The 12,192-nt window shown below is 41.4% G+C and overlaps 1 protein-coding gene across 16 annotated transcripts in view; it reads right to left on the reverse strand.

Moving 5' to 3' along the window:
• The window catches only part of acaca (acetyl-CoA carboxylase alpha), a 33,883-nt gene extending 22,003 nt beyond the window's left edge, over positions 1–11,880 (reverse strand). For 6 of the 16 annotated variants that reach the window (XM_078931183.1, XM_078931180.1, XM_078931176.1 and 3 more), the window contains exons 1-21: positions 11,271–11,424; positions 9,620–9,866; positions 9,285–9,353; positions 7,782–7,914; positions 7,301–7,439; positions 6,902–7,011; positions 6,733–6,814; positions 6,540–6,638; positions 6,286–6,392; positions 5,659–5,769; positions 5,363–5,572; positions 5,117–5,287; positions 4,789–4,950; positions 4,257–4,420; positions 4,023–4,173; positions 3,770–3,873; positions 3,462–3,689; positions 3,221–3,371; positions 3,001–3,135; positions 553–699; positions 291–479 (exon numbers count right to left, since the gene is read on the reverse strand). In XM_078931183.1, the coding sequence (XP_078787309.1) occupies positions 291–479; positions 553–699; positions 3,001–3,135; positions 3,221–3,371; positions 3,462–3,689; positions 3,770–3,873; positions 4,023–4,173; positions 4,257–4,420; positions 4,789–4,950; positions 5,117–5,287; positions 5,363–5,572; positions 5,659–5,769; positions 6,286–6,392; positions 6,540–6,638; positions 6,733–6,814; positions 6,902–7,011; positions 7,301–7,439; positions 7,782–7,914; positions 9,285–9,353; positions 9,620–9,866; positions 11,271–11,352 (2,991 nt within the window). In that variant the 5' untranslated portion in view covers positions 11,353–11,424. Of the gene's footprint in view, positions 1–290; positions 480–552; positions 700–3,000; positions 3,136–3,220; positions 3,372–3,461; positions 3,690–3,769; positions 3,874–4,022; positions 4,174–4,256; positions 4,421–4,788; positions 4,951–5,116; positions 5,288–5,362; positions 5,573–5,658; positions 5,770–6,285; positions 6,393–6,539; positions 6,639–6,732; positions 6,815–6,901; positions 7,012–7,300; positions 7,440–7,781; positions 7,915–9,284; positions 9,354–9,619; positions 9,867–11,270; positions 11,529–11,668 lie in introns of those variants that run through there. The other 10 variants (XM_023962249.2, XM_023962250.2, XM_023962248.2 and 7 more) reach the window with 4 other exon arrangements.
• Between the last annotated feature and the right edge of the window lie 312 nt (positions 11,881–12,192).

Consider the following 12,192-nt stretch of genomic DNA (forward strand, 5'->3'; position numbering starts at 1 on the left):
ACAGGAAAAGTTTACTTTTATTTCATGTCTGACAGTGAGAAAAAAAGCATGTGTGTTTTTATGTGGTGTGTGTAAACGTCTGGTTTCAACTGTATTTGAACAGAACAGATGGGAGAATCTAAGCTAAATCTGGGACTCAATTCAATTAAAAAATAAAAATTGGGAATAGTTGCTTTAATAATAAAGTAAAGTAATATTTAATAGCATAAGTTAAAAAAATACAGTGATGTCATCCACTTTTTTTAACCAACAGCTCATTTGCAGCTTGTGCTCCCATGTCAATGAGGTACCTGCTGGCTGGGGAACTGGCAGAGCACAGAGGTGATGTTGCTGGCATACTGAGCCATCTCCTTCTTGATGGCCTTCTCCACAGCAGGGGGGATCCGGCCCGAGACGCTCGTCATGATGTCTTGAAGCTCCAACAGTGGCAAAGATGGATCCCGCATGGTTTTCATGAGCCGCTCCACCCACTCTTTCAACTGACAAAGCAAATGTTAGTCAGGTGACTTCCAGTCATTGCCGGAGCGAACTCGTGTGCTCATGGAATCTTACTTTAACACCAAAGAAAGGCTCTGGAAGGCAGTAGCCATTCATCACATGAACGAGGTGATCCAGTGTGCTGTGAAAGACCCTGTGAAGCTTCTCCCCTCTAAGAGCCACAGCCTGGATGGAAGGTAGTGTCCCAGTGTACAGCTCGGCCTATGGGGGGAACACAAATGACTGACATTTAAAATGTGCTTAAAACAGCTCAAGCATTCTAAAGAATGCAGAAGGACCAACGTGTTAAGATAACAATCCGCCAGGTGATAGAAAAAATTCATGAAGCTACATTTCACAGTTTTTGGAATATGTAGAAGTAACATGAATTTTTTTGGGTGGAAAATGACTAAATTTAGAGTCACACTAGATAAATAGGATGAATTACCGTATTTTCCGGGCTATTGAGCGCACCCGAGAACAAACCGCACCCCCCTAATTTATAAAAGATGAGCCATTTAGTACACACACAAGCCACACCTGTCTACATGCCACATGTTGTAACGACTTAATTGGTAAATCACCAATTATCCTGCCCCAAACACTGTAAGAGGTGCACAGTATTTTAGCCTATTTATTTGAACAAACCCATAAACAGCCAAGCAGCATGGACCTCACTTCTGCTCACAGCCCCCTCAGTCATGGTGAGTGAGGAACTTTACACCCACGATTCCCCACTTCCCATATGTCTTAGGGGCTTAAGGCGGGGCTAACCCCCAGGTCGCCACACTTTGTTGTAGATTGAGGATGCATTTGTGCTGAAACCGCACGCGTGTGTAAGAAGGAGCAGGAAGCTGCAGCGGAAGGAGGGGAGAGCGCGAGTGCAGCGCAAGAGAGAGTCACAGCAAGAGCAGCGAAAGTGTGTTGGGGGTGTGTGTTTATGTTTGTTATACAGAGTGAAAGAGAACTGTAATAAATGAAGGTTTCTCCCCGAAGAAGATGAATGATTCTTTATTAACCCACTCTGGAGGCTCTGAGGGTCAGAACGGAGAAGTGAACAACCGAAGGTAGATCTGCCTTGGCGGAGAGGAAAGAAAAAAAGTAATCGCAGGAAAGGCTCAACACATGATATATTTACAAAGAAAGATGGTACACAGAAAGAGTTTTCAAAGTTTCAATAATATACCTGAGCTTTTCTTTCTAAACAGTGCCTGTGACACGGCAGTAACACTGCAGCAATATGGTAGTAACAGGGCTGGTTAAAAAAACCTACCAGTAAAAGTCACTGAGAGCAGCAACGACTTATAAGCGCGCACCTCTGTGCAGCGCTTGACTCTACACAGAGAGCTTTCTTCATCTTCCTCCTATGCACTGAAACCATGGAAGTCTTCCTCCTCAGTGTCGGATTGGAATAGCGTCAGACATTCTTGGCCACACACTCTCTCAGTCTCTCCTTCGTTGTCGTTGTCAGTGTCACTCTGAGGCAAATTCACCCATGAGCTTGCGCTCTCCTCTCCGTCTCACTGCAGACCGGCTTTTCCAAACACATTTTCACAAAAACATTTTTTTCACACTGCTTTTAACAATTGCTTTTAACTTGAAAGCTGCGTCATATTGTAGTGGCGGTCACGTCCACGTTGGGTCTAATGGCACCAAAGGATTGTGGGATGCGGCCAAAATAGGGCTGAGCATGGCTGTTTCTTTTTGTTGCACCATGATTGAGGGGTCTAAGAGCAGAAGTGACCTCCATGCTGTTTGGCTGATTGTGTGTGTGTTATCATAAATGGACTTGTTGCCAGAAATGGGACTTTACATTCAGCTACCTCTCTGAGACTGTTTGAGGCAGCAACTCGTACATCATCTTCCCCATGTTCTACACTTACCTTATCTGCTCCAGCGCCCCTGGCAGCCGTCATAGAAATGCATAAATTAGGGGTGTGTGGGGTGTAAAAGGGTGTGACAAAAGTAGTGCCTTATAGTCCAGAAAATACGGTAATTGATTTAAAGATCCACTCCAATAAAAAACAACAGCATTTTTTTGGGTGTTTTTGATGCTTTCTTATGGATTTTTTCTCATGATGAAGGACACTTGTAAAGAGAATTTTAAGCTTAAAATTGCATTTCTGTAATCCTTTATTGTTAAATTGTTTATCCTAAATTCTTGTGGATTAGGAGCAGACAAAATAAATTGCTTTTTGAAAAATAGCTTTTTGTGACATAAAAAAAAGCTTAAGGGGCCACAAGCTTCCTGCTCTGAACTCTCAGCGACTGGAAGGGGACTACCAATCCAGTCAACGACTCAGAGGCAGATTTCTAATAAACCACTGCAGAAACTATATAGAAAAACGACACTGGGTTTTTCAGTTCCACTAAAAAATGGATATTCAAAATTAAAAAGACCACTGAAAAAGTTTCTAAAATAAATTAAAATTTGATTGCAATGGGACTTTAAGAGTATATTAGCTCAGGGAATCTCACTCATGTGGGGCGTATGCATGAGCACATCGCTTTAGAATGACATACCTGCTGCACTCTGCTCGGGTCATCCAGTTGCAGTTTGGCAATGATGCAGCCAGGCTCCAACGCTGCTCCAGCTCGCTTCACGTAGTGAATGCATCCGGACTCGGATGTAGTGAGGGTCATGACCATCTTCATGACCTGGAATTCACAACTACAATTTCAAACTCTGGAAAAACCAAGCCTGACTGGTAAACAGCTTAAACAATACACCGAAAAGCCGTACCTCTATTTCAGCATAACACTGGCCAGCAAACAAATGGCCACCATCCTCCACTGTGTACTGAATGATCTTTCCTGCTGAAGGAGATCGTAGCAGGGAGGGATCGTTCTCCTTCTCAAAAACACAAGTCTTGTTCCCAATTGTGATCCGGTACCTACAAAAATAAATAAATAAAATTGATCTCAATTAAACATTATATCTGATAAAATGATCAGAACATTTTTAAGCTTTGCTTTTAACATACCTGTCCACTTCTTCCTTCATGTATGTAGTGTAGCTGCTTCCATCATAAGACAACAAGAGTCCTCCATCACTGAGCCGATGGACATCAACCTCCGCCAAAGATTTGTTCATGATGACCACGTACGAGTTGGGAGACTGACGAGTGACTGTCAGGACGTACTTGGTGCCTTCATAAATCAACTCCACATCCACAGTGTTGAGTAGTGTGTGCGCGGGTAGAACCTGACCCCTAAGTCCACAAGCAGAGCGGTCCTTATGTTCCAGGCAAACACTGCTGTTCTTTTTTCGCTAGGACTTGGCAAATCTTACCTTTCCAGGGAATGCAGGAAGTTGGACACACTGTTTCTCAGACTGACATCCGCCACATGCAGAGCACCACTCACAATTCCCAGCATGGTATCGGGGCGCTCCGCCTGCACAAATGTCCCCCAGGAAGGGAGATTTTAAGCACAATGTGAGATGAGAAGAGAGCAAATCTGTTTAAATGAAAACCTCAGTAAAATTACATAGCATAAGGATATCAATGTTTTCTGCAATTCTTTCCAATAGAGGAGCTGTTTACCTGCATCTTCTCTGAAATGAGTCTGTCCAGCCATCCTGTGTCAATACTGTTATGCTGAAAGCTTTCAGTCTCTAGCAGCTTGATGAGGTATTCCACTGTGGTTCTGAAGTCTCCTCTTATAGACAGCTCCTTCAGAGCCACCACCATGTTTCTAGAAAAAGAGGGATCCATAAGACAAAAGCGGAACAACAGTTTCTAGGATCCAGGATACATCTTAAAGGGAAGGTTGCTCACGAGATAGCCTCTTCACGGTTCTCCCCCCAAGAAAAGCAGTGTCCAAACTGAGAGTCTGCGAACTCATGTAGCCCTCCAGCTGCTGCAACGCTAAAGTAGCCCCACACGTTTTTGTTGCTGCGAAAGTTCAGCTCCTGCACTGTTCCAGAGCTTGGCTTGAACCCCTACCATTAACACAAAGAGAGAAAACTCATCATATTTCACATCTTATTTACAAAAAAGGTTTATTTTCTATTAGATCAGAGTATGATGGAGTAGTAGGGCCACTATATCCATCTCTATATCTATACATCTATTTTTTTATATATATATACAAGAATTTTATACAAGAATAAAGTCATACAAATATTTGAAAAAGTCAAAATTTTACAAAGATAAAGTTCTAAAATTATGAGAAAGTCATCATTTTAAAAGATAAAAACTATGCTGTGACAAATTGTCAAAAAAACAAGTGTTTATTCTGAGTAATCGACAACGGATCGATATTAAAGATAAAAACTGCATCTAAAAAACAAAGTATAAATTGCCATACCTCATCAGGGTTTTCACTGGTGATGCGTGCAGCAATAACATGGCCTCGTGGGCTGGGGGTATTGGACAGGCCCTCAAAGTCAATAGGACAGTCTCCCCAGGGCTGGAGCCCATAAAGCACCCTGATGTCTTTGATCCGATGAAGAGGGATTCCCATAGCAATCTGACAGAAAAGAAAGCGATTTCAGCCCAACACAACGTTACAACCAAGGAGATGAGGGGAGTACGGCCAACTGCGTACGTTTCAGGACAGATGGACTCAACTTTACATGTTTTGTGCAGTGACACCGTGGTTTTTGTTCCAGTTAAAGACCATGACTGACACTCACCTGCAACTGAGCAGTTGGCAGGTTGACATCAGCCACCATCTCAGTACAGGGGTGTTCCACCTGAAGACGGGGGTTGAGCTCCAGGAAGTAAAAACTGCCGTCCTGGCTGTAAAGATACTCCACGGTACCTGCACTGACATATCCGACCATCTTTGCCAGTCTTACTGCACACTAGAGTGAGAAAAATTCCTTTAGATCCAGTTTTAAATGGAACTCAAATATAAAACTATGATAGATAGGTGATACCTTTTCCATGTCTTCAAACACATCTGAAGTGGCTATGGTAGCAGGAGCCTCCTCGATGATCTTCTGATGACGTCGCTGCACAGAACAGTCTCTGCCAAAGAGGGAAATGGCGTTTCCATACTGATCAGCCAAAATCTGAACTTCCAAGTGGCGGGCGTGCTTGGCCAGCTGCATGACAAAAATGGGAGATCCTGGAACCTCTGCCTGGACCTAGGCATAAAAAAAGAGCAAAACCTTTTCACAACTGAATGCAAAACCATTTGTGCTCCAAATTAAGTGTGTCATGTGGTAGTTACCTGTCTAAAGAGGTTAGGGAAGTCTTCAGCTGTGTTGACTTTCCGAATCCCTTTACCTCCTCCACCTTCTGAAGCTTTCACCATCACTGGGAAACCTATCTTCTCTGCAGCCTGGAAATAAATGCAGAAAAACTCAAAATCTGACGCTTATGATGGTGGTATATTTTTAACTATCAACATGAACTTGAAATAGCTTGTGTAGGGGCATATTTTGAGTTTTTTTTAAACAAGCCGCTGGTAAATGTTGGAACATGCTGGACAAACTTTGGCCAAATTCCTTCAAAAGACTGTGGACAAAACAGCCAAGCGACTGAGATAAGTCAGGTTTCCTGCAGAGGAGCAGCTACAGCCTGGCTGTCACATGATAGTACAACTAAATCCAAACAATGATAGTTCCAAGATATGCAGTTTAGCACCTCTTATTTCTGATTGATGGTTCTCACTGACTACCAAAATAAATGCAAATACTTTGACTGATTGATGGAACAAAAATATTAGAACACTGTGCTCTTTGTAATGCAGTGACAAGAACTAAATAAATACAACATTCTGCATGACAGAATTCTTTTTGAGATGGTTCTGGTCAAAATATCTCAGTTTGTATTAAACATAACTTGTATTACTTACTTTGAGACCACTCTCCACGTCCTGGGTGCAGCCCAGCTCATACAAGTCAGGAGGAACATTGATGACTTTCTTCTTCTGGTTGTTCTCTGTCCACTCAACTATCAAACCTGATAATAAACACATATACACATCAGCTGCTTGATACACATTCAGAATGTGAAACATTGTTATGTGCAGAGGTGAAAGAAAGTGAACGACTAAAATAAAAGTTTTCGTTTGCTTTTCAGAACTGATCATGAGAATCACGAAGCTACCTGATCCACTCCAGGGGAGAGTTGGAATACCAGCTGTCTGAGCCACAATAGAAGAAGCAATCTTGTCTCCAAGAGCCCACATAGCCTGACTTGGAGGACCTGAACAAAAGAGGGGGGGGGGGGGGGGTTATAAGCACATTTAAGATAATTTAAATAAAACTGAAGGAAAGCAATTAAACAGTAAGGTGCATACCCATGAAAGCAATGCCGTGCTTATGAAGGAGTTCTGGGAGTTTGGGGTTCTCAGAGGCATGGCCCCATCCTGCCCACACTGCCTACAACATCCAAGAGAAAACCATACATGAGGTAGGTCATTCATATGAAAAGAAACACAAGCAATCAGAGAACCACAGCTTCTGCACCTGCACAGGTATGCGTTTAGCAATGTCCAGAATAAGTTCAACATTGGCATAGTTGTTGTTATTGGTGCCTCCTGGCACGGGTACATAATGATCTGCCATTTTGATGTATTCTATGAAACAATAGAGAAAGAAAAACATTAGAGTGCAGAATATCTTAGAAAAGTGTGGTCCTATTGACTTGGAAGCCAAGTTTCCTTTAAGAGAGTTTGCAAACCTACACAGCTGGTTGAGTAAATAAAGCAAATGTGATTTTGGTATTTCAAAAACTTCTCAAAAACATTTATGGGGACCTTTAGTCTTAACTGACTGCTTGTTAATTACCTTTAAATTTGAGCACCAAACAGCAGCTGAAGAGTTTAAACTCTAATATTTCCATGTCAACATCAGGCAAAAGCTCACCTGCATTGGCTTTCAGGTCTTCTGGGGTCACCATGACAACAAAACGAATCGCCCTTTCATTGCGAAACATCTCATAGGCCCACCGTCTGATGGAGCGCATGCATTTCACAGCTGCAATGCCATTGTTGGCGATGAGCACCTATAGAACAAAAACACGAGTTACTGATGTCGAATTGACCACAATAAACACTATAGTTTATATGACACCATTTAAGTAAAAGTATAATATTCGAGGGACCTTTGTGAAGGTTTCACTTTAACTGGATTAGAATTGAGAGTCAAACAATTTAAAAGTGAGATTTCTGCTGCATGGATTGAAATGCTTCCAGGGTTCAAGTTATTTATCCTTTTTTTAAAAACACAATTTCCATCAATGGTGCACTAAAGAAACAACCGTAACGACAGTAAAAAAAAGAAAAGAGTTTTGGTGAATTCATAGATTCCAAATCAAGTTTATGGGGTGGCGGGGAGAAAATGTTACCTTTTCGATGACCTTGTTACCGCCAAAGCGGGTGACAAACTCAGCCGGAGATGCGACCGTGAAGTCTCTTTGGAGATCGATCCTCCTGCGATCTCGGCCTTGTTTCATCAAATGTAGTCCAGACATACTTGGTCTGTTTGACAAAACCCACAAAAAGACAAGACCTTTAGTTTGAAAACAACAGGAAATAACAAGGCAGGATAAATATTTACTACCTGATAAATAAGAAGACACTGAGGATCTTATAGCAAAAGGCTAGACCACTACATCTACACATCATGCTGTATGGAGCCTTTAATATGATAAGAATGCTAAAACAAAACAAATTCAAGTATGAATTAATTATGAAGGCAATATGGCAAAAAGTGACTGTGAGTAAGTGGTATTTAATAACAACAATAATGGATTGGTAGAAGATGTTCATGATAGAGTGAGGTGGAAAAGGATGATTCGCTGTGATTTTTCTGTGCTTTTTCAGACGCTCAGAGCGTTGACGAAGTGTCCATTATGCATTCATACTTGGTGATGGTAAGCTACTGATGTAGCCACAGCTGCCCTGGGGCAGACTGACAGAGGCGTGGCTGCCGGTACGCGCCTACGGCCCCTCTGACCATCATTGGGACATGCATAGGCATTCACACACCGGTGGAGCAATGCTGGAGGCAAGGAGGGGGAAGTGTCTGGCCCAAGGACAAGATAGTTGACTGGGGGTGAGCGGGGATCGAACCACCAACCCGTTCAACCACCTAAGCCACTGCAACCCTGTTTTGTTACGTATTAAACAGGAAACGTTCTTCAAACACATTGACATGGATCTAAAAGTGCCGCGACGGGATTTGCAGTGTTGAATGAAAGCAGCTCCATCAGGATTCCAGTTGTTGGTGAGGCGGGTAAATGACTGGTGGGTGGAGTGTGACTCAGAGATGGCAGGTATGGGACAGACCACTCTTTCCTGGCTGCTTGTGTCCCTAAGGCCTGATGCTGAATTGTTGCATGAGTAATGAGATTACTTGAACGAGATACTTTACTTCTATGTAAATGCAGCGCCTCTTTAAAACATGTGAACTTAGATTAGAATCTACCAGAGTGTGATCTTACACGTATTTCCAGTTTCTGAGCCCGCCACCCCCCTTCTCCCCCACGTAACCTGCCAGTATGTCACACTGATACGACAAAATTCGCTTAAACGGAAACCATGAGATCTCAAAAAATATACAACAGTAAGTGGAGAGTAAGCAGTGAAATGTTAGCAACCATATTGCATTACAGTGCAACAAAAAAACAACACATATTCATACTAAGAAGCCTAATCCGTTTAAAACGTATACATTTTTAAATTGAACCTAAAACAGATGTAGAACACTTCTATTTACGCAATATTTTACTAAAATGTGTTCGATCACCGACACTTAACTGTTAGATCAAACTTTTGTAAAGAATTCCAGCGAAAGACACCAACACAGACACTACAAACAAAACAGCCAAATAAGTGTTGAAAATCACCTTGCAGCTGTTATCAAAGAGGCTTCTCTGTGTGGACAGTTCCCCACACCAACATTCTGAAGTCTGCAGCTGCTTTTCAAGACAACGTCAAATGCTCAGTGCAAACATAAACCCTTCAGGGTGCCCAGCCCAGGGAACAGAGCTCCTCCCAAAGGTGGTTGTAAAAAAATGAAGAGTGCATTATCTTATGAAAGAAGTGTTAAGATGTAGTTGAATCTTATTAGGCATACTTTCCAAATAAAGGGAAATTAAAGGGCGTGTATAATACGTAAAAAAAAAAAAAGACTGCTACTGGCAAAATATATGGAACATTTTTTTATGACAAATTTCCCAACCTGAGATTGTGCGTGGGGCCTTCAATGTTTTCAAACCCCATCTCATAAGTGCTGTCGGAGCTCCCAGAGGACGGCGACAGGGAGCGAGGCTCTTTCTCCTCCAGCTGAACATCCGCCTTTCCCTGGATTTCATCCTCAGAGTTCTCCTCCGACACAGACCCCACCAGAAAGTGAGAAACGCCGGCGCTCTTCTTGGCAGCACTGTCCGGCTGTGCCATGGCTGGACGACCCGAGCAGGCTGCAAACACTGAAAGACACGCCGGACGGATCCGAAGCAGCAACTTTAAAGACCAGAGGTCACCTTTAGACTGGAGCGTGATGCTATTTGTCTTATTGCAAAAGTAGATTGCATAAACATAACTTTTCGCCAACTGATAAAGTAAAACTTGGATTCCACGTGCAACTTTAAAGTTTATTTGGTTCTTTACATGTAATATTTTTTTATTACTTTTAAACAATAATATAAATCAACCAAAAAGGACTGGGCTGAAGCATCATGCTTATCGAAGCCCATCCAGAAAGCTAGACAAATATGACACAAACATAAACTCAAAATACTTAACCAAATACATGTTCACATACACAAATACATACGCCTATATTTACTAAAAGATAATTAAATCTCACCTGCATCAACCAATTATGTGACATTTGCTAAAGTTTTTTAGAGTACTAGTTAATATAAGATCTTAATCCAAACAATTTCAAAGTTTTGTTCCAAAAGCAGAAGGACATTTGTTCTCACTCTGCATGATTCAAACATCAAAATATCAGTAAAATTATAATGATCCCCTTTTCTTATTAAAAAAAAGGCAAACTATTAAGTTCTGTAATTTTTAAGCTTAATAAACTATCAGCAGTTTGGGTTTTTTCAAACATATCAAACTAGAAGTATAAATAGTTTATCTATGCCATAATGGCTTAAAGGGCTAGTCCAGGGATCGCCAACCACAGTCTGAAGAGATATTTGCTTTTAAGGATAATTGCAAATGATTTGAATAAATATAAATATTGGGTTTTAGTTCATTAGTTTTATCTAATAAAGTTCTCATTTGGATCTACATTTTAACATGTTAGATAACTGAGGAAAATGATAGTAAAGGGTTTAATCTACTATCAGAGTGGTTTATTATTGTTAACAACTGTGTCTAGTTGCTACGTACATAATTACATATACATGTAGAGATTTTTTTTATTTTTTATTGTCATGCAATAATTATTGTAAATATTTAATAACAATATTTTATGAAATGAATGGCCATAAAACACAAATAAAGTTATTTTTTATTAATTATTAGTGGGAATTCTCTGGAACTAATGGCTCTCTTTAGTATAAGGCTTCAGACCACTTAGTCTCTGCCAACCTGCAATTACAATTATTCAAAAATTATGGGATCCAAGAACACCTAATGCTAAAACTATATTATATACTACTATTTACAATGTATACAGTCATTTATTTACTCTTTTTTTTAAAGAACTTAACTTACATTTTAGCTAGGAACATGTGCTAAATCGTCACTAAGGTGCCTCACTATGGAAAATGAGGCTAGGAACTTAAGTTCTCTTCGTGCTAGCCCACCTGTGAAGTCACCGTCCCTCCATCCCAACTCGGTGTAAGAGAACAGTATTTAAATCAGGCACACCTTACCTATCGACGGCTGCTTGCGGGACCAGAAAAACAAGCCGAGCATTACCGCCAGACACCCACCAAACGTGAACCAAGCTAGCATTACCCAACGCTAGCTGGGTTTGTTAGCTAACGAACCGAGTCGAGAGTTAAGTTCTGGCGTTATTAATCACAACTTCAGCTTACGCTGCATTCTCTGGTGTTTCCGTGATGCTAGCTAGTACTTATTACTGCACAGACAGAGACGGAGATGCTGCTACGGGGCAGCAGCTCATGCCGGTATAAAGGTTTAAATTCACTTTCTGTTGCCACTGACTGGTGTAATGTGCTGTATTTTACGCCTGTGATGATTTTATTCTCTTTCTGAATGGGTTGCCAGCTCAAGTTAATCTGTGATAAGACCCAGACTCGCGACTTACCGGTGGAGATAAACTGACACGTAATCCTGGAACTGTTGCACAACTAAATTACACAGATAATTTAATGGAGTCCATCTGATATGAGGATTCACTGTGATGATGGGGTGAAAAAGATCACATCACGATGAGGTCACGGACAACAGCTCCAACGGACACTGCAACAGCAGAGTGGTGTGATGTGATGATGCGCAGGCAGGTTACCTCTGGGCAATGACCTCTCAGAGCAGCTTCCGCTATAGAAATAGACAAACTAGAAAAGCTGCACTGCTGCATGTCAAGTCGTGAAGAGAGTAGAACGTTTTTGTGCCACGGAACAGTGTTTCCCCAATCCTGGTCCTCGGGGCACACTAAAAAAAATTTTTTTATTCAACCCTGCCCAAACACACATCCATTTAATGAATATCATTGTTAGGCTTCTTAAGAGCCTGATAATAAGCTGAACTAGATGTGCATAAGTAGAACAACATGGAATACATGCAGGAAGGACAGTGTTCCCAGAAGAAACGCTTCCGTAAAAATATTAT

The sequence above is a fragment of the Oryzias latipes genome, chromosome 14, assembly GCF_053564925.1.
Source record: "Oryzias latipes strain Hd-rR chromosome 14, Olatipes_Hd-rR_3.1".
NCBI classification, from domain to species: Eukaryota; Metazoa; Chordata; class Actinopteri; order Beloniformes; family Adrianichthyidae; genus Oryzias; species Oryzias latipes.